The following is a 27447-nucleotide window of genomic DNA, read 5'->3' on the forward strand; positions in this document are numbered from 1 at the left end:
TAGATTCTTCTGCATCAGAATCCTCATATGTAGAGAGGGGCTGCATGTCTTTATAGTCAGATGCATCGGATTCGTGTCTTGTTCAGACAAAACTGTTGGAGACAGATCTCTTTTTCCTTTGGAGGGAGTGGCTTGGCTTCCCTTGATCAGCATGATAAGGTCCTCTGCCATTTTAAGCATTTGTGACTGAGGCAAGGAGAAGGTGCCAGAGAATGGCTGGTGGTCGGTTTCTTGGGGGTGGGTCGACCCCTGGGCCCAAGGGACTCGGTTGTTTTAGAAAAAAATGGTAGCCGTAAAAGAAGGCATCAGTTTATGTCTGGATTTGGTGTTGTGAAGCACTTCCTCAGAAGCTGGTGCTTGCACAGAGGCTCCGGACCCATGCAAGGTAGGGACGACTGCAGGATCCTATGATGAAGAAGAGTTCTGCGGCATACCGGACTCTGAAAGGGTGTCTGCAGTGGCCTGCGAATTAACTGAAACAGGCATCAGGGGCTGCGAAAGTGCCTCACTGAATTCCAGAGGACAGATGACCAGCTTGGCAGCAGCATTGTCAGAAGGTTTGGTCCTGTGCGGTCTGTCTCTGTCTTTACGTTTTTTCAGAAGATCTGCTCTCTGATGGCTTACTGAAGCCATATCGGACTTTGAGGACTGCAATCGGAAATATCTGGCTACAATAAGGGCCCGACGAATATTTCTGGCGTTAAAGCACAGAACCGACAACAAGGGACGTCGTGGTCTGGGCCTAGAGAAGTGACGCAGTATGAGTGGAAGCCCCAGTGTGGTATTTGTTTTCCACAGGCGAGACAATTATTAACTTTTTCTGACATTGGTTAGTGCAAGAAAAAAGGATCCCCAACAGGGTACTTGGTTTTTGAAGACTTCAACTTTAATTAGGAAACAAAACTCAGGTAGTGGCCATCCGGCCCTCATGCGAACTGCTTCTGCTTCGGGCTCCACAGCAAGAAAGACTGATGTAATGGAGTCGGCTGCCTTTCTTTATAGCACTGACGACCTGACGTCAGTCCTCAAGTGACAGCAACCAATGCAGAAATACTCAGTCTCTGGTACTCAGGCCGGCCGAGGGCTACCCTGGCAGGGATAAGTCAAATGTGATGACTGCAACAGTGAAACACTAAGAACATCCTAAAGAATACTAGCACTAAATAGTTTGTGCTGTAAAGTTTGCCATTTATACTTCTTTCAAAATTACTATGGCTCCAGAGATATGAACATTTGTTTGAAATAAGAGGATATAATTTGCTTCTGTCAAAAGGCTTAGGTTCCACCAATTGAAGTTAAAGTGCAAACTTCCTGAGCTCCATTGGAGTGAATGAGTTAACTTATGATCACGACTAGCTAAACATACATGGATGGGTCTAAATTATTACAAACATCATTAAGAGTCAGAAGGTCTTCAGCAAAAAAGTGACATTGGGTGGGTCCCCAAAAACTACCACACCAAATCTACTCGTACACCAAGTTTTACTACCTGGGAGCGCACACAGTTAAAATTCATAGTATGAAAAATTTTTGCCTAATGTGTGCAATCAACTTCTATAGGAGACTCACTGGAGCCTTCTGTATAACTTCTTTAATTAGATTCAGCAGCAGACTACTTCAATAACATTTTCAGTGGTACAGTAACAATAAAAAACTATAGAATCACACACTGCCCTCATTCTAGGAAGGAGGGCAAACACAGACCCTCGTAGCCAAGTCACTCAAACCAAAGCAATGTAAGGACAAGCTTCCCTACTCCATTCAGATGTACAAAGAAATAAGGAACAAATGTCCTACTGGCATATATAGTAAGAAATTGTTTTTCAACTCCTAAAAAGCTTCCCTAAATGACTTCTATACAGCCAGTCCTCTGCCAAGTAACTACAATCACCTCTAACCATTCATAAATCATTCCCTATCTACTGAATTTCTCAACAAATAGTTTGCAAATATAAGGGCTTCTAACACAAAAATGAATAATGCAGAATTCTGTACAATTACCAAAGGTTAGCATTACAGTTGTTTGATGACCAGTAGTGTGAAAGGCACATTTTGCTCAACTACACATTGGTTGTGGTTGGGGGAATGCCCTTTCTCCAAGGTGCAGTGAACTTAGAATTGATTACACATGAAAGGGAAAGAAGAGGCTTTGCCAACACAGAAAACCAACCTTCAAATCCTGTTTCTTTCACATAGAAACAGAAGTCAATGAAAATGTCCATGAATGAGCTTTCTAGATGCACTACTAATTTAATGACTAGTACTACACTGTTAATAAATGCACTCCTACTAAGACCTGGCTTTACCAATGTCAAAAAGCAACTACTGTCTTCCTAAATGGTCGTAGTAAAACTGTAATGGCACATCATAAGGTTCAGTATTTGGTTCCTTATTTACTCTCAAGATTTGTTAGCAACATGTGGATACAACATGGACAATTAATGCTCATTTTATTTCCTGACTTTGTTCGCGAGGTTAAGTAGACTGATCCAAGATCCATTTTCAGTTATAACCAAAAGTCATAGCCAGAAACATAATTACAGTGAGAATTTTACAAAGCAGGCACCAGCAGAAAAAAAAATGTTAGGAACGATTAGCAGGGTTTTATCTTATTGGTGTTTAGAAAGAGGCTTGAGCATATAAGCCAATTTTCAAGATTTCTAAATTGAAACTGTAGTTTCTGGGCTACTTGTATGACAGAATCTCTAGGAGCAATGAGTGGAGCCATCAGTACATTAAATAAGCTACCACCAACAATATAAGTTAATGTGGATTGATGGTGTTTTGTTGAACTACAGTTCACTGAACCACAATTTGACAAATCTAAACTATCACAACTCAGGAATGTGCTTTAATGTGGGTCCGAGAGGGGGAGGGCACTTTCCACTGTACAACATATGAGCTTGAATGTCACTTCAAGCTGTATTCAAAATTTCTGCTCCCAGTTAAATGATAAATGAAGTCTACTGCTCTTAGCTGCTTAGTGTACAGTTCTGCAAGTGTTTACTGCTAGCCTGTCCCAATGAAGAAACTGTTACAGTCTATTACTGAAATTAATGCCAGAATACTGCGTCATCCTGCATGTGCTAACAACACAAATACTTATAAATTTACTACAGTCTGTCTATGATTATAATGGAACATTTGTACAAGACAGCAATATAAAATACCTAAAAATACACTAAACTGGTGGAACAGGAACCAATAATAGTGTACATATTTGCCTTATGATAGCTCTTAACTACTGCACTATAATTTATGCTGCAACAACAGGCAACTATCCTCCAATACCACCTCCTCTGTTAAATTATCTCTAGTTATTACCATCTCCCTAATGCTAGATCTTTCCCAAAATCCTCTCCTGAAAATTCTACAATGATCACTTTTAATTACATAAACCTTACTCTGGCTATATCTGAGATACAGGAATTCTGTCTCTGAGCTTATAACCATTAGTAACTAACCTAACTGTCTTTCGGCTTTTCCCGGTTAGGGGTCGCCACAGTGGAACTCCGGTCCGCTAATGATTGGCAGTAGATTTTTACGTGCTGGCATACTGGGCCTAACGCACAACCTTCAGCGAAGGAATGCCCATTCACGCATGTCGACACACAGAAGACGCTCTAACTATCAAACTATAAAGAACATATGCATATCGACCATTCTTCATAGTTAATAAACAAAATACTTATAAGCTGATATATGTGAATGCATCCTACATGAATTAGTATATGATGTGCTGCAAAAAAGAAAATATATACTATGTCTCTGTTCCCTGCTACACTGTGGCACAAAATTGTGCAAGCTAATCCTGAAGAATGTGATGCTTCTCTGATTATTTTGAAAATGAATTGTGATAACTACAGCACACCATTGATCCAGTACGACTCTATACATGAATAATCCATTTAAAACACACCACTACCATTGCTGTACCAGTTTTATTGCTGTACATTGCTGTACATTCATGAGCTGCATGTATAAACTAAAAAAAGAAGTTATGTACTCACCATAATGTTCCATTTGAGTAGTTATACTTCATTTGTCTGCAACCTGTGGGTATTTGGATCCATATCAGATCCGAGCCGGCGACTTTACAAGCATCTGCTCCGAGTTCCAAGCTCTTCCCCTTTACCCATAACACAACACCATCTACTGCCTTCCCTCAGATCGAGTTTGCTGGAACCAAACTAACCAGCAACTCAAACTAGAAAGAAATCATACATGATCATAACATGAGAAGGTTCAGGGGAAGGAGGGTGGGACGGTTGCAGAAAAATGAACTACTCAGAAGGAAAGTTATGGTGAGTACATAACTTCTTTATCTGAAGTAGTTAAGTTAATTTTATCTTCAGTCTGTGGGACAGAGTTCTCAGCTACTCAAGCCCCTGGGAGGCCCTCATGGAAGGATATTCCTGACCACTGCAGAGCCGCAGGATGCTTTCCCTCTAGAAATTAAAACCAACTTATAATAAGAAACGAAGGTATGTGACTTAGCCCAAGTTGCTGCCGCACAAATGTCATCCAATAACACCCTAGACCAGAAAGCAGCAGACATCGCCATAGATCTGGTAGAATGAGCTTTAATCGGACCAGGTGGAGACAAACCTTTGTCTTTGTAAATCTGCAAAATACATAGCATAATCCATCTGGCTAAAAAAAACTTTGGAGATGGCCTTACCCAAAAAGGGCTTAGAAAAGGACACAAATAACTGGTCAGACTTACAGAAGGGCTTTGTTCTGTGTAAATAAAAATGAAGCTGTCTATGAACATCTAGTAAATGTAGTTTATATTCACCTTTGTTCTGAAAATTTGGAAAGAAAACTGGCAGGTTAATAGTTTGATTGATGTTTGATTTGGAAGCCACTTTTGGTAAGAAAAAAGGGTTTGTGCGGAGAGAAACCCTATCCTTCTGGAAGATCAAGGGGGGCACAGCAGACAAGGCCTGAAGCTCAGGAACCCTCCTAGCCGAAGTAATAGCCACTAGGAGGGTTGTCTTCCAGGATAGAAACTTTAAATCCACTGAAGCTGCAGGTTCAAAGGGGGGGGGGGGGGGCAACTAAGGCCTGAAGAACCAAAGTAAGGTCCCAAGGAGGGACAGGGTTCTTAACTGGAGGGCGCAAAAGAAAAGTGCCTTTAAGAAAAGCCTTACACAATCTAGAAGAGGTCAGGACATTCATGTTCTCGCCAACATGAAAATTTGAAATAACTGCCAGTTGCACTTTAACAGTGGAAGAACTGTCCCCTTGTTGAAAAATGATGGCTAAAAAATCCAGTACCACGGATACAGGGGCCGTAAAAGGATCCAGCTTTCTCGGAGATGCCCAAATAGAAAACAGTTTCCATTTACTGTGGTAAATCTTCCTGTTGGAAGACTTATGAGCCGCCACTAGAATAGTTTTTACTGAAGACGAAAGACCGGGAGCCCTGGCAATTAAGGAAACTGGAGCAACCAAGCCGTCAGCTTGAGGCTGTCCAGGCTGGACGGACAGATGACCGAAGCAAGAGAAATGAGATCCAGGCAGGGATCTAGAATCTAAGGAGGAGCTAGAACATGAGACCAGAGGAAGGGGAACCAAACCTGACGAGGCCAGAACAGGGCAATGAGGATCACCTTGTGCCCCAGTCGGCAAGCATTCGGAAGAAACTTCAGAATAAGTGGTAATGGGGGATAAGCGTACAGAAGCCCGGGAGGCCAAGCATGGATTAGGGCATCTCTGGGGGATCCCCTGGTGAGGGAATCAGAGCGAAGAACTCACTGCACTTCACTTTGGAAGGAGATGCGAAAAGATCGCAGCAAGGCTGTCCCCATGCAAGGAAGATCTCCGCTACCAACTGCTTCAGAGACCACTCGTATGGCATCAGAATAGCCTGACTCAATTTGTCCGCTAAAATGCTGGAGTGTCCAGGGATGTGCGTTGCAATCAGAAACCAACTGGTAGAGATCCCCCACACCCAAACTCTCATGGCCTCGTGACACAGAGGGTAAGTTCTGGTTCCTCCCTGTTTGTTGATGTACCAGACAACAGACATGTTGTCTGACTGAATTTCAATAGTTCCCAGATGAAGAACAGTTTAGAAGGCCTGCAACGTTAAAAGTACTGCTCTCATCTCCAGTACAGTGATGTGCAATCTGGTCTCTATCTGGGACCAGTGCCTTGGTCCGACCTCCCCAGGATAATGCCCCCCCCCCACCCTAGCTGGGAGGCATCCGTGGTCACTGTGGATTGGGCTGTGGATGGAACAAAGGGGTGTCCTGCTACAATCTCCGGAGACTGGACCCACCAGAGAAGTGACGCCCTGCAGGTTTTGCTGATGTGAATTGTGTATTCCATGAGGAGATCCAGCCAAGACCACTGTACGGCTAGAGTCCATTGTAGAACATGCATTTGAAGATGCACGCAGGGGAGTATAGAAATTGCAGCAGTCATAGAGCCCAAGGCTCTGAGAACATCCGCTGTCTTCGGCATCCTGGGGCCAAGAATCAGTGATACATGAGCCCTTAGACTCTGGACCCTGTCTGGAGTTAGGAAGACTTTCAACTGAAGGGTGTCCAGCCGTGCCCTGATAAAGTCCAAAATCTGTACCGGATTCAAGAGTGACTTGGAAACATTGACCCTAATTCCTAACAAGGCTGCAAGATGTAGGAAGAAGTCTCTGGCTTGGCAAAGAAGACGCTTGGTGGAAGCAGCCAGGAGCCAATCGTCTAGGTAAGGGAATACCTGAATCCCCTGAAGCCTCAGGTGAGCCGCTACTACTGCCATTACCTTGGTGAACACCCTGGGGGCTGTGGTGAGACCGAAGGATAGAGCTTGGAACTGGAAATGACTGGTTCCCAGCTGGAAATGAAGGAATCTCCTGGAGCTTCTGTGTATCTTGATATGGTAGCAAGCGTCCTGGAGATCTATCGAGCACATCCAGTTGCATTCTCGAAGATAAGGTAGAATGGACTGCAGGGTGACCATCCAGAATTTTTGTTTGGGGACAGTCAGCTTTTAAGGCTGACAGGTCCAAAATGGGTCTGAGGTCTCCCGTCTTTTTTGGCACTAAAAGAACTTGGAGTAAACACCTGACCCTGAATGATCAGGAGGGGCAGTTCGATAGCTCGTTTCTGAAGCAGCTTGAAAACCTCTAGCACTGCCATCTCCCTTTGAGCGGGTGGGACATCTGGTAGGCACTTTGGATGGATTGGAGGGGCAACAAACGGGATGGTGTAACCTCTAGATATTATTTGAAGCACCCAACGATCTGCAGTTATGGACTTCCATGCCACTGGGTGCAATGATAGCCTTCCCCCAGCTGCCTCCAGAGTAGGACAGTTAGGCAACCCTCTCAAGGTTGCTGCGCGGGCCTGTCCGAGAAGGACTCCCTAGATCCAAAGTTCCTCAGACCCCCTCTGCCTCTGGGTCGGTATCTGTCATGTCCCCCCTCAGCCTCTAGGGGACGAGTTGTCCGGAGAGTCCCGGGAAAACTGAGATTTCCGGAACCACATCTTCTTTTGCCCTCTCTGATTCCCGGAGAAGGATCTTTGAGGGCTAGAGACACGGATTCCGATGGCAGACAAGGTCTTCCCATCTTTCTCACTCTGGACACGGGTGTCACAGATGGTCTTCCCAAAGAGAGAAGAACCATCGAAGGGAGCATTCATAAAAGACGCCTTGGAGTCCACAAACTGACACAGTCTGAGCCAAGCGTGTCGCCTCATAGCAACGCCAGTCCCAGCCTCCCTAGCTGCTTCTTCCGTAGCATGAGAAAGGAGGTGCATGGACGTGTTTGACACTGATTTCAGAGTAGACATAGTCACGGAGAACAGACGCTTTGGGGGGATGGATGAACTAGCGTAGGGGGAGGAAAAAGGAAACTAACTGAGAGAAAACTCACTAGAACAACCCCAAAAAGCACTTTCAGTACCAGTGAAAGCTCAGAGCTGCGGAGATCACGATGCTGATGCATGAAGCGGCAAACGAAATCTGAGGGAAGGCAGTAGATGATGGTGTGCTATGGGTAAGGGGGAAGAGCTTGGAGCAGATGCTTGTAAAATTGCCGGCTCAGATCCGATATGGATCCGAATACCCACAGGTTGAAGATAAAGTGAAGTTAACTACTTCAGATCTTTACATTTAACTCACCATAAAGTTCTTATTCCCCAACTCTTCAATGAATGCAATTTCTAAACATTCTGATTACCAAAATATAAACAAATTAAATTCATCTTACACATAATTATGTGATCTTAAAATACTACACAATACATTTAACAATGTCTGTTTCAGTATTCTAAACTGACCAAATAGCTTACCTCTTGAACAAATACCACCCCAACTGTTCGCTTTTGGAGATCCAACATATGCTAATCCAAGTGTTCCCATGTCAAAATCTTGGTAAGTGAATAGGTGTGCAAGACAAACTTTTTTAGATTCGTTTGCTATATCCATGCTAAATTGCTGAAAGACACAATCATTAGTACAATCAACAGTTAATTCCAAAATGCAAAATCAAAAAAAAAACTTACATAAATTTACAACTGAAAACACACACATTCACTTGTCCTGCATTTGCAACCATCTTCAGCAACTAAACACAACTATGTGCTATTACACATGGTTGGGGGTGGGGGGGGTGGCATCAATGGTTTGTTTCTCTCACAAACACGTGGCACAAGGTTTGATTCTTACCTTTGGCCACTGTCTGGATATTGGACAGACATTAAGTGGCGGGTGTGGCTTAAACATTAAGGTCTTCACCTCATATGTACATGGTATAGGGCTTGATTCTAACCTCTTGTTATTGGCTAGGCTTGTAATAGTCTGCAGACTGACAGCCTAGCATTTATCTATGAATCTATACCCTGCTCTAAGGTAACATTGTTTGATGATTCCTACTTGCTTCCTCATTTTTCTATTCATTTCCTTGTAAACTAAAAACATGGCCATCTTATTAATAAAGCAGCAGTATACAGTTCAGTAATAAGGGCCATCCAGCAAATCAGTTACAAGTATACAAGTGTTTTTAATTGAAGAACCACACTACCTTTTTTTTTCAATAATCTGAGTTACCATGCCAAGTCATTATCCTATTAACAAGACAATAAATGGAAATGCAGTAGGCAGTATGTGAATCTGAAGATGGAGAACAAAATACTTAGATGTCTTTACAGCCTAAGCACAGATGAAAAATGCCACTAACAAAAGACATTTAAAAAGGCCAAGAATTAATGCACAAACTGGATCTGATTCAGAAACTGTTAACTGGTGAACTATAGTTTCTAGCCTATGCCTCCTTGGAATGTCCTTATAAATGACCAAAAGGCTGTGGACATACATTTGACTTTGTTCTTGCAAAAATCTGAGCACCTGAAAAAATGCGTAGGCTATCAAGATGAAGGTTAAAACAAACAAACAAAAAAGGGAAACGTCTTTAATTTACTAAAACATTTTCTACCAAAAAAAAAATTTGAAGAATTACTGATCTTTCACAGAAAGGGCTATTGATCTTTAATATCAATTCTACAAATAAGTCAGACAGTGATAGCTTGTTCTATTCATCAGTGGTTGCTTGCTGTGATTAATTTGCTGGATATGGGTATACTTCATAAAATGGCTTACAAATTAGGATATTTCACTGGAGGTTTTGAGAAAAACAAAGTTGTTCTCCAAGTAAACTCTACAAACACAACAACAGAATCTCTTCTGCTTTAACATAATAATGTTCAAACTTCAAGGTGCAAAAAATAACTATGGCCCAAGTGACCCATATTCGATTCGTAGCTTGGGCTTCTAAGGTACTGGCAGGGAATTATGGGTGTGTCCATCCAGAGGGGATTCACCTAGGCATTCCCCGTGGGGAGGCATGGTCCAGACAGAAGTAAACCTCTGACATAATGGACAGAAACATGGGAGGAGGAAACAGTAGGTCATTACAACCCATCAGAATAGCAAGTATTATATGTTATTCTGAGATGCCATAATGGCCCCAACTCTGGAAGAACAAGCCCGGGGAAGATTACGAGGGACAGATACACTTGACATAGGACGGAGGCATTGGGGCGAGATGATGACTGAGAAAAACTGGTTTCAAGGTGCAAAGGTTTTATTTTTCTACCGTTTCTTGAGAATGCACAATGCCTGTCCTTTCTGGCATCTAAAGATAGTCTCTAGTTTATTAAACAGGAAGTAGGTTACTTTCAATCACTTTCCATACTGACAAAAGAATCAGAGAAGATGGTGGCAAATTAAAGATAAACGGCCATTACTTGTCTTTTTCTCTCGCTCTTTTTGCTTTTCAGACACTCAAGTCTGACACAGTGTAGATCATATTTTTGGCTTGCATGTTCATCAGGAAGTAGTTCATCATATGGATTACAGTTCTAAAATACTAGCTCAATTAATGTGCTTATTTTACTCCTCAAGGGCTACATGTGACTGGGATGTTCACTGCAAAAAATGCAAATGCAGCTACATTTTATGCTTTCTCCCCCCATTTCTAATCTAATGTGCTTGGTCCCATGGGATAGTATGAATACATGTCAGTTTTACTTAACACATATGAATATCCAATGACTTACATGCCTGACTTATGGTTAGGCAAATATATAAGAATGAAGGAAAACTTACAGTAAAAAAGAACTCTTACTCATTCAATTGGAATGTAGCCAGTGGGTAATTAGGCTTGAGAAAATATGAACTATTCATTATGCATTTATGGGAGGAATGGATGATATGACCTACAAGGGTACACATTCAGCCAAAGAAATAAACTCTGACAAAGGTATCACAGGTATATTTTAAGCAATTGTACCAGATTCCATTCCTACATAATGTAAACAAACTGTAAAGCCCAAATGTCAATTAAACAGACTGATACCACCTCTAATGAAATAGCATGGACTTGATCACCTACTTAGAACTGTGTCATACAGAACAGGAAGCAACAGCTTTCCTAAAGCTTCTGGCTGTATATAAAGCTCAACAATCACAACATGGGCAGTCCTACAATGCCCTGAAAACACTGGTAGAATTAGTGCAAGCTATAAACATGGATTTAATGACATAAGTACAGTAAGTCTTCAGACTCGCACAGGAATTCTGTTGGGAATGAGTTTGCATCTAGGCTCATTTAGAAGCCCACTCCTGCTCATACTGGTGATGGGCTACACCAGCAAACAGATCTTCTGGCAACAAGAGAGCCCAGAGATACCTTGTCAGTGAAAAATTTTCTACTCTTCCAAAAGAAATGCTTGGATGACAGTAAACAAACCCAAGGTTGGCATAATGGTTAAGGTCTTAACCTTACAGATTCAAGGTACAGGGTTTGATTCTAACCTCTAGTTATTAGCTAGGCTGTAATAGTCTGCAAACTGATAGTCTAGTATTTGCCTATGTACATACTTTGGCAGAGGATATTGGCATAATGGTTACAGTGTTTACCTGCAGATACAAGGTATAAGGTATAGGGTTTAATTCTCATCTTTGAGGGAAATTGGCTAGGCTTAAAATGGCCCACAAAGGCAGTCAGCCTAGTACTTATCTATAAACCTATAAGATTTGACTAGAAAAATTAAGAGTACCTTGGACTCAAACTGGAAACTAGTGTTGGGATATTGGAATGATCAAGTTGATGACCAACAACATCATGAAATTAATGAATAAGTTGGAAAACTGTAAAACATCAAAAACTACATACAGTTTAGACATCTGAACTGTGACTATGTAAGAAGGGGATGAAAAGTATAGAACCCTTTTGATTGTGTTACACTGGTGGGAGACTTGTAAAACATAAATCCCACTCTGTCATTAATGCTTAGAAGGATACTGCGTGGATTGAAATAAAGTACAGCTGCATAAGTCCTACTTATCTTTAATAGTAGATTTTCACATAACACAATACCTTACTGGCATATGGGTAGTAGAACCCTGTTACCCTTTGTCTGGCAGTCTATCAAAGCTCAGAGCTCCTCCCACTCCCTGTCTGTCCAGGATTACCCTTCAAAACTACAGACAGAACCCTTTCAGTTTTCTAGGGTCCGGCAGAAACAGCTCATGAAATGCAAGCTTTGCAAATACCTACTGTTCCAAACCAAAAGACACACACATACAACAGAACGCATCAGAAACTCCAATGACATACTATACACATCCAACAAAAGGGGGATGGTGGGAGGGTGCTGCCTGTAAGGCAGTGTGTTCTACAAAATTCTACTGTTACAGGTAAGTAGGACTTACGCAACTGTACTATTTTCAACAAAGACACTGCCTTACTGGCATATTGGTACATCTCCAAAGCTAATCAAACCCGGAAGGAGGAAGAACAAAGGTCCAGGAGGCCCCAGAAAATGGCCCTCGTGAAGCCTGCTCTGGATTAAAAAAAAAAGGCATCCAGCTTGTAGTGCTTCATAAAGGTATGGATAGATGATAAAGTTGCTGTCTCTAGAATAAGTGTCAACTCCTTTCCAATACGTTACTGAAGAGGAAAAGGCCCTTGTGGAAAGTACCTTCGCCTTTCCTTTGCCATGGTGGGTGTAACAAAAAAAAAACAATACTAGATGACAATGGTTTGCTTAGAGTCAGACTGACTTGTCTTTGCCCCTGTACCTTTCACTCTTCCTAAAGGGTTTCATTTTGTCAAGGTTACTACCCAAGCTGGCAGTGCACATCCAAGGTATGAAGTACCTTTTCTACCTTATTATTAGGTTCTGGAAAGAACATGGGGAGATTAACAGACTGATTTAGAGTGAATTCTGAGACCACTTTAGGCATGAAATGTTAAAGCATAGCATGACCCAATCCCTGTGGCAAATCAGGAAATGTGTCCTACCACGAGAGCTTGCAGCTCAAACACTCATCTTGTAAACATCAGAGCAGTAAGCAAAACAGTTTTCCATGTTAAGAACCTCAGCTTGAGCTGCCACTTCAGAAGTGGTAATGCCAATTTTTCAAGAACATAGCTGAGATTCCATGAAGGATGTACTTGCTTACAAAACTCCTTTCATTAAGTGTTTTACCAAAAGAGAAATGGAAAGAGGGGGATCCACTGCCAGACAAGCACGGATGGCTGCTAAATGCACCTTAACCGAAACATATGATAAGCCATCCTGAAACAGCTCACACAAACATTTTAAGACTGGAGGCACTCACCATTAAACCTACTGCCCTATTCATGGAAGACTAACTCCCTACTATAGAATGGGAAATATACACTACCTTATACTTACAGGCACAATGATTCCTGGACTTTATTAATACAAATACACTTGACCAGATACACCCACCAGAGGTTTAACTATACTGGACCAGGTACTCTCCAATATGAAAGAGCACTACAACTCGCGCCCCTAAGTGATGTCCTCACAGGTGAGGTTGGACCACAAAGCTGTCTCCTTTGAAATAAAACTCAACTCAGCAACCCCAGAAAACCCTGGAACAGTTAGGAAGTATTTCAAAGCCAACTACATCCTATTAAGTGAAAGTTTATCAAAATTCAATGTCCCTACCAACCCAGAGTTCACAACAACCTATATGGAATATTTCACAGAAAATCTGTACAACCCATGTAAGTGACTGTATAGAGGCGGCTGTACCTATTAGAAGTAAGCCCAAATAAAATTCTCAAAAACAAACCACACTGGCGGAATCCTAACCTTAACAGGATCTACAACAAAAGCAAAAAAACTCATTGCTAAAATCAGGAAGAGCAACTCCCATAATGATGAAAGTACTCTAATTAAACTAAACTGGAAACTAGAGGACTAATCAAGTCCAACAAGGCCAATTACGTGGTTAAGACAGCCTCACAGGCTAAATACAACCACAAGGACTTCTACAGCTATGTCCAAAATCTCAAAGGCAGCACACATTAGTGTGCCAAACTTGTGGTCAGTGATGCCACCTTCATTGAGCACAGTGATAGTAGTGAATTTGCTGGTAGATAAACACATCTCAAATTTTAACCTCCACTCTCCACCTGCCTCCTTCCATGAACTACCTACTAAACCCCAACTGTTAACAGGGAGCAGGGTCCTGCTGGCACTTAAGGCAAAGAGCACAGCCTCAACTGACCCCGACGAAATCCTGGAATGCCTCCTAAATAGCTGGAAACATGACCTATCAGGACCACTTGAGTTACTTTTCAACTATAGCATCAAACTAGCTTTGTCCCACGAGAATGGAAGACTGCAATATTTGTACCATGAGAATGGAAGACTGCAATGTTTATCCCAGTTCACAAGGATGGACCATCAACCGCCCCTGGAAACTACAGACCTATTCATCTAATTAATCTAATATGGAAAAACATGGAATTGATCAACAAAGACACAGGCAACCTCCGGACACTGATCTCAACCCAGTTTGGCTTGCTAAGTGAACATCATGCCTATAAAATCTGGTGGACATCTTTGAGAAGGTCACTAAGGCAATGGATGAGGGGAAAATGGTGCATACCACCTACCTGGACCTCGCTAAGGCATTCAATACAATGCCACACTCAGATATAGCTGATAGGGCATAAACCCCTACTTAACTCATTGGATTGCCAGACCGCTCACAGACAGAACTCATTAAGTCAGAATTGGTGATACCACCTCTATTAAGAGGCCGGTCAGCAGTGGGGTACCTCAGGGCTCAGTGCTGGGACCACTCCTATTTGGTAACTACTTTGCAAAGATAAAAGCTAATGTCAAGGGCCTTTGGCTGACCAAGTTCACAGATGACTACAAATTGGGAGCTATTATACATTTCCCCCATGATACAAACATCTTACAAGAGGGTGTAACACAGACAAATGACTGGTGCTAAAGTCATAGACTAAAACTCAATGATAAGAAATGCATTTTAGTGCCTTCCAGGAAAAATGTCACCAAGGCTAATTACTCCATTGATAAGACAACCCTACGAGTTGACCTAGCAGTCAAGGATCCAGGAACATATGTAGAGAGTAATCTGAGCTTTGACAAACACATGGCAAAGGTAGTAAGAAAATCCATTCTATGTCTCTCAACTTACAAGTAATGGCATTGCTTCCAGGTCCAAGAAGCCATACTGCTACTTTATTTGACCCATCAATGAGGATAAAGCCCCCTTCAGCATGTACCTAACCAAATGTATGCAACAGCTGGAATGCCCTCAAAGGATCTTGATCAGGATAATTCAGGGTATAAACACACTGCCCTATATGGATCATCTTAAAGCCCTATCTCTATGTCTATCAGTAACCTGTATGAGACAGAGTAATCAATGCTTGGCATACAAAGCATCCTTGGACCTGACTCTGATGGATCTTTTGCACAACCACATCATAAACAGCATCAGAACCATTAGATCCAAGATTTTTAAATTTTGCTTGTGACATAAGTAAGACATGTTGGCAAGAGGATTCACATGCTCTGGAACAGGCTCCCCATCCATGTAAAGCAGAGCCATCCCTTTAAGTGTAACCTTGCCAGTGGATGGGAAATCAGAAATCCACCCCAGGTTTGGCTCAAATTATTATACCCCTCTCGCCTACATAACCTCTAGAAACTTCCTAACTAACATACCCCCCTCCTAATAAACACCCATGACAAATAGGGACACAACTGGGTTGGACTGCACAGCTAGACTTATAAAGTCCCTAGTGGTTGTTAGCTTGGTATACAACTATGAAACAATGAACCTATGAAGACCAGAAGGATATAACCTCAATGCACTCTCTATTTCCATCTTGACAGCACAAAGAAAACCTCATCCATTTGTAAACATAAGATTTTCTAGCAGCAGGTTTTTTAGCCTTTGTTTATTTAACACCTGCTGCACATTCTCATGAAACAACTGCCTAAATGGAATCCAGATTGATTTATCCAGGCTCTCAGTTGAAGTCTCTCCAAATTGTGGTACACCAGTCACCCTTGAGCAGACACAGAGTGTGAGGAAGTCGGTAATAATTGCCTTTGGCCAATGCCATTAAAAAGGAGTACCACGACTGCCTGGGCCAATAAGAGGTCACCACAACAATCTTTGTCATTTCTTTTTAATTTTCAGAAGTACCTTGTGAATCAATGGAAAGGGTGGAAAGACCTAAAGGAACTTCCCCACCCAAGGGGAAGAGAATGTGTCTGTTCTCCAAGCACGGCTGCAAGCATGTGGAAAAGAAGTTATGTACTCACAATAACATTCCATCTGAGTAGGTAACTTCATTTGTCAGCAATCTGTGGATATCAGATCTGATTCGGATCCGAGCCGGCAGCTTTCCTAGCTAAAAGATCCAAGCTCCAAGCTCCTCCCCCTACCCATAATGCCCTGCCACCTCCCTCTAACCCTCAGATCGAGTTTGCCATAATGTTATAGAAAAATTACTATAACACAAGAAAGGAGTACTATACATTCCAACTGATGTTATCTGAAAGTGACATATCCTGATCCTTTCATAACGAACTAAGGGTCCAGGGGATGGAGGGCGGGTTGGTTGCTGACAAATGAAGTTACCTACTCAGATGGAACGTTATGGTGAGTACATAACTTCTTTATCTGAAGTAGTTAACTTCATTTGATCAGCAACCTGTGGGACACAGTCCCCAGCTACCAACAACTTGGGAGGTCCTCATGGAAGGACATTCCAGAGCACTGCAGAGCCAAAAGATGCGCGTCCTCTGGATATTAAATCCAACTTATAATGTGTAATAAAGGTATGAGAGGAAGCCCACGTAGCTGCTGAGCAAATGTCATCCAAAGAAACCCTTGACCAGAAAGCAGCAGAAGTAGCCATAGATCGGGTAGAATGGGCTCGCACCCTCAGGGGCTCAGGACGACCAGAGCTTTTGTATGCGAGGAGGATGCATTGGGAAATCCATCTAGCTAAGGTTACTTTAGTGACTGGTTTACCCAGACAGGATTTAGCAAATGACACAAAAAGTTGATCTGATTTTCGAAGATCGGCTGTTCTGTTTAAGTAAAATTGTAACTGTCTATGGACATCCAGACAATGGAGTCTATACTCTCCTTTGTTTTAGAAATTAGGAAAGAAGACAGGTAGATTGATGGACTGGTTGATATTGGCTTCTGAAGCCACTTTAGGCAGAAAGGAGGGGTTAGTCCAGAGGGAAATACCAAACAACCAAAGAAAAAGTCAGAGAGACCAATTTAATTTGTCTGGACTTTTATTAACAGAAACGGAACTTTCTGTTTTAAAGTTGGGGTTGAAATTTGTCCCTACAGTTGTTCCAAGAAATTATGTTACACAACAAGAGATATTTAGATTTATCAGGAAGTTACATTTGAAATTTTATTTTTCTCAGCATTATGGCTGTAGGTATAATTATAATGAAGAATGCAGTTTGGAAAGTGATGTTAGCAACGATAGCTTTTTTTCTTGTATTTCTGATGAGTTTGATTCTCAAATAACAAATGCTTATACTCTTTTGGATACAGATGGTATTAAGCATCAGAGTAAATTTATTCCTCCATACACAAATAATACTATTATTCAATTTTCTGAAATGTTACAGTTTTCTTTACAACACTTGGTAAATTCTTTTGAAAAAAGTTCTTGTTCCTTTAATATGACAAAGTGTGAATGGCTTGCACTGAAGAATCTTATGAACAGGAATGATTTGATTATTAAACCTTCTGATAAGGGAAATAAGATTGTGTTGTTACACTATACTCAGTATTATGATATGTGTATGAAACATCTGAAGGATAGTTCTACGTATCAGATCTGTGCTCACAAGGATTATATGAAATCAATAGCTTTATTTGCTATTTTGATGGAAAAAGGTGTTTGTTTGGGCTATTTTGATAAAAAAGCCTTAGACACTAAATTTAATATAGATAATTGTTCATTAGCTACTTTTTATTGTCTTCCCAAACTGCATAAGAGTCTTTATAATCCTCCTGGTCGCCCTATTATTGCGGCTACCAACTATTTTTTACATAATGCAGGAGAAGTTATACATAAATACTTATTGCCATATGTACAAAAGTTGGATTCATATATTCAGAACTCTTATGATTTTATTCAGAAAATTTCACATGTGCATTGGAGTCAAGATATGTTCTGGATATGTTTAGATGTGGTGAGTTTGTATACTAATATTAATCATCGAGATGGTATTCGAGCTTTACATTATTTCTTAGGTGATAGCCCTGTTTCTCATTATGTTTTGGATTTAACTGAGTTTTGTTTGTCTAATAATTTTTTTAGTTTTAATGAAAATATTTACCATCAAATTAAGGGTACTGCCATGGGGCCTTTTGCCCCATGTATGCTAATATTTTCATGGCAAAATTTGAATTAGATTATATTTATACTAATAATTTTGTACAGAATCATGTGTTGTTATATTTCAGATATATTGATGACTTAATTTTTTTGTGTCAGGGAGGCGTTGACTTAGTATCTAATTTTGTATTTGAACTTAATAATAATAAATGTGATATTAAATTTGATGGCTTGCAAGTAGGGCCAAAAGTCAATTTTTTAGATATCACTTTAGTGGGCAAAGTAGATGAACCGATATTCACTTCGGTTCATCAAAAATGTATTGATGGGAATCAATATTTGTTTGGAACTAGTTGTCATCCTCCTCATACTATTGAATCCTTACCTTATGGAGAAATTGTCAGGCTGTCTAGGTTATGTAATGACTATCAAGATTTAGTAAAACAGATCTGTAAACTTGTTGACAGTTTTTTACATAGAGGCTATTCAATTCAATGCCTGATGGATTCTATAAATAAGTTTATTACAACCATAGAGGGTCATACTAACCAGACTAATATACCTAAAAAATATAATAAAGTACAAATAGATGATATCTATTTTGTCACCACATATAATTTATTGAGTAACAAGATCTGGAACATAGTGAGATACTATTGGAAATTTTTTAAAACTGATAGAGTTCTGGGTAAATCACTTCCTGCTAATCCTAAAATTGCTTTTAAAAGGGGTCAAAGTTTACGTGATATGTTAGTGAGAGCATATTATATATGCCCTACAGACAAGTTGAAACTTGCATTAAATACTTTTGGCACTGTACCTTGTTATACTTGTACTGTGTGCCCTTTGATAAAATTAACATTTGATAAAATAAATAATAAAATATTTGTACCAACTAAATTGTTTTCTTGCTATACTGAAGGGGTTATTTATTGTCTTAAATGTCCATGTAATCTTTTTTACATTGGAGAAACTAAGAGAAAATTTAGGGTTAGATTGCAGGAACATGTTCGTGATATTAGGAAGGGGGTTATAGAAAATTCAGTTGCATCACATTTCTTAGAATTTCATAATAGTAATGCAAATTTATTACAGGCAACCATTTTAGAGCAGATTTTTGTTAAAAAAGGTGATTACAAGCTACTAAAAAATATGTTATTGTATAAAGAGTCTATCTTTATATTAAAATATAATACATTATCACTGAATGGTTTAAATATGGAAATTAATTGGAAATATTTATTGTAATTTATGCTTTGTATAATTATGTTTTTTTTTTTTTTTCTCTATTTATGAAATGGAGTCTCTTTAAATGTTATATTGATTAATTGATTGATTAATTGATTTTTAAGGTATATAAGGGAGTGGTTTTGTATTATTATTTTGTACTCATTGAAGGCTGTGTTAGCCGAGGCGCTAAGTCTTGTTTTAAAGAATAAACCTACGTGGAATCATTGTCGTTAGTCCAGAGGGAAACCCTGTCTTTATGAAAGATGATATATGGAGGCTTACTGCAAAGAGCATGAAGCTCCGATATCCTCCTAGCTGAGGTAATGGCAAGCAGGAAGGCCGTTTTCCAAGATACATATTTTAAGTCGACTGAAGCCGCGGGTTCAAAGGGAGGACCAATCAGAGCCTGCAGAACTAGGGTTAGATCCCATGGAGGAACTGCGTCTTTAACAGGGGGTCTTAACAGAAAAGTTCCTTTCAGGAATGTTTTGCAAATCTTGGAGGAAGCTAGGGGGCCTAAACTGTTTCCAACGTGGTAGTGGGAAATAGCTACCAATTGAACTTTAATAGTAGAAGAACTAGCTCCTTGATGAAAAGTATGGGATAGACAGTCTAGAACTGCTGGGATAGGAGCTGTGAAGGGATCCAAATTCCTATGCTCCGCCCAGACAGAGAAATGTTTCCATTTACTCTTGTAGATTTTCCTGGTAGACGGTTTATGGGCAGCCACCAGGATGGCCTTAACTGAGGAAGATATACCGGGAGTTCTAGCCATCAATGGAACTGGATCAACCAAGCTGAAAGCCTGAGGTAGTCCAGGTCGGGGGTCTTCAATCCTAAAAGGATGAGAGATCAAATCCGGAATGGGATCTAAAATCCAGGGAGGATGTACTAGATGAGACCGTAGGAATGGGAACCAAGTTTGGCGAGGCTAGAATGGGGCTATGAGGATAACTCTGCTCCCCAACCGACGAGCTTTCAGCAAGAATTTTTTCGTTAATGGAAGAGGAGGATAAGCATACAGAAGACCGGATAGCCAAGCATGAACCAGAGCATCTCTGGGGAATTCCCCTGGTGGGGGGATTAGCACAAAGAACTCGCTGCACTTTGTGTTCGAAGGCGAGGCGAACAGATCGCAGCAAGATTGACCCCATTTGAGGAAGATTTGCTCCACTACTACTGGGTTCAGAGACCACTCGTAAGGTGTGTGGATCGTTCGATTCAACCTGTCCGCTAAAATGTTTGACCGACCCGGAATGTGCGTTGCTATGAGAAAGCGGTTGGTGGCTATCACCCATTCCCACACTCTCATGGCCTCTCTGCAAAGTGGGTAAGATCTGGTTCCCCCCGTTTGTTTATGTAACAGACTACCGACATGTTGTCTGTTTGAATTGCAGTAGTTCCTGGAGGAAGAAGGGGATGGAGAGCCTGCAACGCTAGAAGCACCACCCTCATCTCCAGGACAATGATATGCAATGAGGTCACTGTGCGAGTCCACGTGCCTTGGACGGATCTGCCCATGCAATGCCCCCCCCCCACCCGAGGAGAGATGCATCCGTGGTCACCGTGACTTGGGGTGGGGATAAGGCGAAGGGTCGCCCTTCCCGGAGGTCTCTGGAGCAGAGCCACCACAGTAGCGACTCCCTGCAAATCCTGCTGAGGGGAGTAAGTGTAGACAGGGGATGATGTAAGATGGACCATTGAACCTGTAAGGTCCATTGAAGGATTCTCATTTTCAGACGTGCGATAGGCGACAGATTGATGGCCGCTGCCATGGACCCCAGGGGCCCTCAGGAGTAGTTCCGCTGGGGGGGGGGGGGACTGATGGTTGTAGAAGAGCGAGAATGTGAAGGTTTAGATTGCGAAGTCTGTCCGCCATCAGAAAGACATTGGATTGTATCGTGTCTATCCTGGCCCCTATGAAGTCCAAAATCTGAGTAGGTCGAAGGGAGGATTTCTTGTGGTTGATTGTGATCCCTAGATGGCGGGCTAGATGTAGGAAATAGTCCCTGCCTGAACAAAGTTGATGCCTGGTGGGGGCGGTTAGGAGCCAGTCGTCCAGGTAAGGAAAGACCTGTATTCCCTGAAGCCTCAGGTGGGCTCCTAGAACTGCCATGACCTTGGTGAACACCCTGGGGGCCGTGGTGAGACCGAAGGGTAGGACCGTGAGCTGATAATGGCTGGCTCCCAGCCGAAAGCGGAGAAACCTCCTGGATCGCCTGTCCTTTAGAATGTGGTAGTACACATCCTTGAGGTCTATCGAGCACATCCAGTCGTTCTCCTGTAAAAGTGGGAGAATGGATTGAATAGTGACCATCCGGAACTTTTCTTTGGCGACTGACAGGTTCAGTGTGGACAGGTCGAGAATAGGTCGTAAGTCCCCCGTCTTTTTTGGCACCAAAAAGAACCTGGAGTAAAAGCCCGATCCGGATTGCCCAAGGGGGACGTGCTGGATGGCTCTTTTTCTTAGCAGCTCTTGTATTTCAAAGGCTGCTGCCTCCCTCTGATTGGGTGGAACATCAGGGAGACTCCCTGACCAGGGAGGAGACATTCGGAAAGGAATAGAACAGCCTCTGGATATAATTCGGAGCACCCAGCAATCTGTCGTGATGGACTCCCAATTTGCTAGGTGCTTCGAGAAGTGCCCCCCGACTGCCTCCAGAGAGGAGCAGTCGGGCAACCCTTCAGGGCTGCTGCATGGGTCGATCGGAAAAAGGTTCCCTCGACCCGAAATTCTTCAGCCACCCTCTGCCTCTGGGCCGGAGTTCACCCTGTCCCCCTCTGCCTCTGAAGGATGAAGGATCCGGAGCGAAACGGGATTGTTGAGCTTTCCGGAACCACATCATCTTTTGTCCTCTTTGGTTCCTAGAGTAGGATCTCTGAAGAGCAGAGAATTACGGATCCCGACGGCAGACGTTTTCCAGTCTTTCTCGCTCTGGAGAAGCATATCGCGGACGGTTTTGGCGAAAAGCATAACCGTCAAAAGGGGCATTTGCGAAGGACGCCTTGAAGGGTTCCGCAAAGTCAGAGAGACGGAGCCAGACCTGTCTGCGTAAGACAACGCCTGTTTCACTGGCTCTAGCCGCTCACTTCGTGGCATGGGAGAGAAGCCGCATAGATGTATTAGTAATCGACTTGAGAGTGGCCATCCGAGCCGAGAAGGTCCGTTTGTTCTCTGCCGACATGAACTCTGGGGGTGACCCAGCGTACTCTTTGATAAGGTCCTGCTGGAGACGAATTACATGTGCCATATAATTCAGTGACCTTACAGAGAAGGTCGCTGAAGCGAACATCCGCTTTCCAAGGCGGTCCATCATCCGAGATTCCTTGTCTGGAGGATGTACCGAGGAACTCTCCTGTGCTAATTCCTTTATGGTGGCAGCCGCCACCACCATGGCATCCACTGGGGCACCCTTGCTCCAAACTGTCCTGTCCGTGGGAGGGCTGAGTATCCTCTCAGGTCTCTTGGGTATTGGCTCGACAGTGTCCAGCTCCTTCCATGCCCTGGTAGTTATGAGGTCCACCAGGGGGTCGGCAGGAGGGGACACCCAAGAGGTAGATGGGCCTGCGTCAAACGCCTCCAGAAACACAGACTCATCCGAGGAAGGCTTTTGGGCAGACCACCCCCTCTAATGCGTAACATTTCCATAATGTCTCCAAAGGAGATGTCTTCGGGGGGTGACTTTGGGGAACCTTCCCCTTCCTCTAAGTTAGTGTCTTCTGTGAGGGACTCAGGTGAGTCCAAGTGCCTCCTCTTGCACTTTCATTTGTGAGGGACCTCCTCGGGGGGGAGGGGCTATCTGAAGAGGCCTCACCAACAATGTCCTGTTCCTCAACGGGAACCATCTGGGACGCAGGCGCAGGCTGCCCCTGGGGCCGGATGATGGAAGACAGGCCAGTCTGAGAGGGAATGGCGGATGGATCCATAGCAAGAGCCTGGGGCCTTGAATCCCTCGAAAGGACCCTCTCCATGACGTTGAATGCAGAGGGAGAACTGTTTTCCCTAGGATCCGAAATCAGTCCCCTCGGATCCGACGTGCGGATTGGCGCCGGAGGTGACCCGATCAGATCCAAAAGGGTAGTGTGCTCCGACCTCAACGGAGCCGAAGGTCCACTAATCCCTCCGGATCCGATGCTCAACTCATGGCCCCGAAAGCTCGGATTCGAAAACGGATCTGACGGACTCGAGGGTACAGTCAGCGCCGAAGTAGGGAACACTGTCGGCGCAGGCACCACCCCGGCTCCGAAGCTAGTCGTATCCGACAGCTCCGAACACCGATGGCAGGTCGGAGAAGGAGCAATGGGGGTGAAAAAGGGGGTCGAGCCCTGGAGGGGGGGAGGCAAGAGCACTCCCATCTGCAGCTGGGCCTGAAGAAATCGACGCATCATCCGATCCATGTCTGCGTCAGATAAGCTCCTCACTGATCTGGACAAGGCCACTGAGGTGGCCGGGAAGGCCGCCTAGATGACCTCGAAGGTGACCAGGTCTCCTCCTCCGGCTCCGGGGAGAAACGTGGAGAACGGGGAAGGCCCGGAGACTTTAAGGGGAGAGGCAAGCTGCTTGAATGGTGGAGCTGACACGGATCGCCTCTTGTGGCTACAGTGTCTCTCTTTTTCCCGCTCCCTGTCCTTTCTCTCTTTCTTTTTGCTGTCCCTTTCCTCCTGGGCCAAAGAGGGAGGTTGAGTCCCAGCCAGGGGATCGGAGGCGGTAGGTGGAGCAGCCACAGAGGAAGACGAGGATGAAGTGGAATCAGGGGGCAAAAGGGCCACAAGGATAAGCTTCGTCCTTCTATCCCTCAAAACCCTGGGGTTGAAGGCTGCACAAATAGTGCAGCCTGAAGTAAGGTGATCAACTCCCAGGCAAATAACACACCGAGTGTGGCCATCAGCTGGGGACAGATTATGGCCACACTCGGAGCATTTAGAGAACACAGGTTTTGGGCCTTTGGACATATTAAAAGAAAAGTACAGGCCCACACACACACCTTCACACATGCAGAGGGGGGAGGGGAATAAACTTTAACTAACCAAAAGTTTTTTAAAACTACCCACAAAGGCTAAGGGAATAAGAAGGGAGTTCACACACGCAAAGATAGAGAAAATTTAGACAGAAAGTATATAAAAAATTCTAAAATCACAATACCATGCTCGGAAGCCCATTCTAAGAAGCTTACAGAAGCCGCGGCAAACGAGATCTGAGGGTTAGAGGGAGGTGGCAAGGCATTATGGGTAGGGGGAGGAGCTTGGAGCTCAGATCTTTTAGCTAGGAAAGCTGCCGGCTCGGATCCGAATTGGATCCGATACCCACAGGTTTCTGATCAAATGAAGTTAACTACTTCAGATCGGAATTTCTCCAGCTATCTGTTTTGAAAAGGAATGAACAGACCTATTTGAGGTGTTTCCTACATCTGGACTAGATCCTGGAACATCACTGCCTTGAAATGCCACACATGTGGGTCTGTCAGGTCAATGTTTATCAATCGAATCGCCATTCATCATTAACATAGCATCAAAAGTTCATTTCACTGAAAGGCCATATGATTACAAAAATTATTATCAAAACCACAGTTGGCTAATATAAAAAAAAAACAGCACAAAGTACATACTTATCAGTAATGTAGGGATAAGGAAATTTGCCCTTACGCCACTACAGTGGGATCTCAGAATTGGTATATATAATTAGCGGGGGGGGGGGGCTGCGCCCTCCACACTCCCGCTAATTACACATACCAACTCTGAAATCGCACTACAGTGAGGAAAGGGCATATTTCCTTATCCCCACATTACCGGTAAGTACGTACTTCTTTCCATTTTCTTTATGTTGGCCAACTATGATCGTTCAATGATATTTTTTATGATCACATGGCCTTTCAATGAATGGCATGTTCGATGTGATGTGTGCAAGGAAAGGCCATTCAGACAATGCGCCATTCAGTCTGCAAACATAGATCTGGGTCTATCCAGGATCTGCTTAGTTTCAGAGAAGGCTGTAGAGTCAGTTCACTGGCCATCATTACCAACTGGCACAGAGGGTAAGGCCTTGTACTCTCTTGTTTGCTGAAGTATGACATCACTGTGGTGTTGTCCGAAACCACCAGAAGAGGACCCAGGGTCCAAAGGTGGTGAAGGACTTTCACTGTGTGAATCAATGCCAACCATCTTCTTGATACTGATGTGCTTCCATGTGTCCTTGGGCCCCCAAGTGGCCTGCACTTGCATCCTCATTGCTACATCCCCTCAAGTGAAGCTGGACAAATTTATCTGCACAGATTGCACTGGCACTGAAAGGAATTTCCAGATTGATACTCAACTGCTCTCTCCACAACTGTAACTCTTGTCTGATGAAGGACAGCACTGGCAACTGGGATTCCAGGAAATGCAGGTGCTGGGACCAACAATTTTGGACATATCTGTGAAATTTGTTCATAAGAAGACAAGACAGTGGTATCATGAGAATCCTGGATGCCATCAATCTGAGAATTTTTAGGAATTCTATTGCTGAGGTGACATTCCTCGAATTTCAAAACCAATTTCTGGTAAGACAGAATCTTGTCCTTGGAAAGAAAGGCCATTCTCTGGTGAAAATGGATTAAGCATCACATAAAGCCTAATATTTGTGAAGGTGTCAGCCGCAACATCCAGAGATTCAACTTGAATTCTACCTAGGAGCGCAAGGTCGAGAACTTTTCTACAGAATCCAGACATCTGGATGCAAACTATATACAGATCACCAAGTTATCCAAGTAAGGAAAACGTAAATGCTCAGAGACTGACAGTGGGCCACCATGGGGGCAAAGCATTTGGTAAACTTTCAAGTTGTAGTGGACAGCCCAAAGGGCAATACAAGAAACTGAAGGGGTGAACCAGACACAGCAAATTCTCAGAAATCTCCTGAAAAGATAAGCAATGGGGATATGACAATATGCATCCTTCATGTCCATGGTCATCATGAAGCAGTCATCCAGCAACAGAGGAATCACTATCTGCAGGATTAGTCTCTTTTACTTGGTGACCATGACAAATGTATTCAGAAAGGAAAGGTCCAATGCCAGTCAAAATGACAGCTCTTTTTTGGGGACCAGGAAAATTCTGGAGTAGAAACTTCTCATTCTTTCTGAAGGAGGGACTGGTTCTATGACCCCCGAGTCCAGCATTTGCCAGAGAACAGGAAGGAATAACAAATCTAGTCAAATGGATGCGGGGGGACCACTTTGAATGGAGGTGGATGTTCTATCACTGCCAACAATGATGAGTACCCACTTGTTGGAAACCACTGATGAAAAGGTCTTTTTGTTGAGAGCTAACTTTGGAGATCTGGCATCTGGAGGGGGACTTGAGAAAGACAGGTGCTGCACCTCAGCATACTTATAAATTGGAGGGTGTCAATACTTTTTAGGAAAGGAACCCATTTGTTAGGCTTGATGGGGGGTGGTTATTCTGCTGTTTCCTTTTATTGTCTTGGTTTTTGCTCAGCTGGGACTTGAAGGTTACCAAAAATTATCCTGCTTAAAGGAGGAAAATATGGGAATATGAAATATTTGACACCCCTTACATGAGATTACCTCTGTCATTCCAAAGTTCAAGGATCTGATTAGCTGTTGTACCAAACAAACAAATAAAAAATACTCAAGTGGAGCATTCAAAATCTAATTCTTTTAACTTAGCAAAAAAGTTCTGGCTGTGCAACTAAGCATACCTGCTAATCATCACTGCTGATGCTGCATTACTACCAGCACCATCAGCCCCCTCCAAGATATTCTTTTAAAGTATGTTCTGAAACACTGAAAATAATATCTTTAAAATAAACCTTTTGCTCAGCAGGTAAATATGCAGAAAATGCATCTAAACTGTATATACTTCTCAACACAAACTTCCACATAAAACACTGGTAGTTAAACAATGGTGCAGCAGTTGGTGTTGTTACCTCAAAGCAAGAGGTTCTCCGGTTCGATTCTCAGCTGACGCACCTTCTGTGTGGAGTCTGCATGTCCTCCCTGCGCTCTCGTGGGTTTCCTCTGGGTGCT

At 42.9% G+C, this 27447-nt stretch overlaps 1 protein-coding gene across 2 annotated transcripts in view; it reads right to left on the reverse strand.

The window, feature by feature from the left end:
• Positions 1–27447, reverse strand: part of ADAM17 (ADAM metallopeptidase domain 17) — a 2408764-nt gene that overhangs the window by 1309791 nt on the left and 1071526 nt on the right. For both annotated transcript variants that reach the window (XM_044079174.1, XM_044079166.1), the window contains exon 9: positions 8301–8445. In XM_044079174.1, the coding sequence (XP_043935109.1) occupies positions 8301–8445 (145 nt within the window). The remainder of the gene's footprint in view (positions 1–8300; positions 8446–27447) is intronic.

Source organism: Protopterus annectens, chromosome 1.part1 (genome assembly GCF_019279795.1).
Source record: "Protopterus annectens isolate FY-2018-M chromosome 1.part1, PAN1.0, whole genome shotgun sequence".
Classification (NCBI taxonomy): domain Eukaryota; kingdom Metazoa; phylum Chordata; order Ceratodontiformes; family Protopteridae; genus Protopterus; species Protopterus annectens.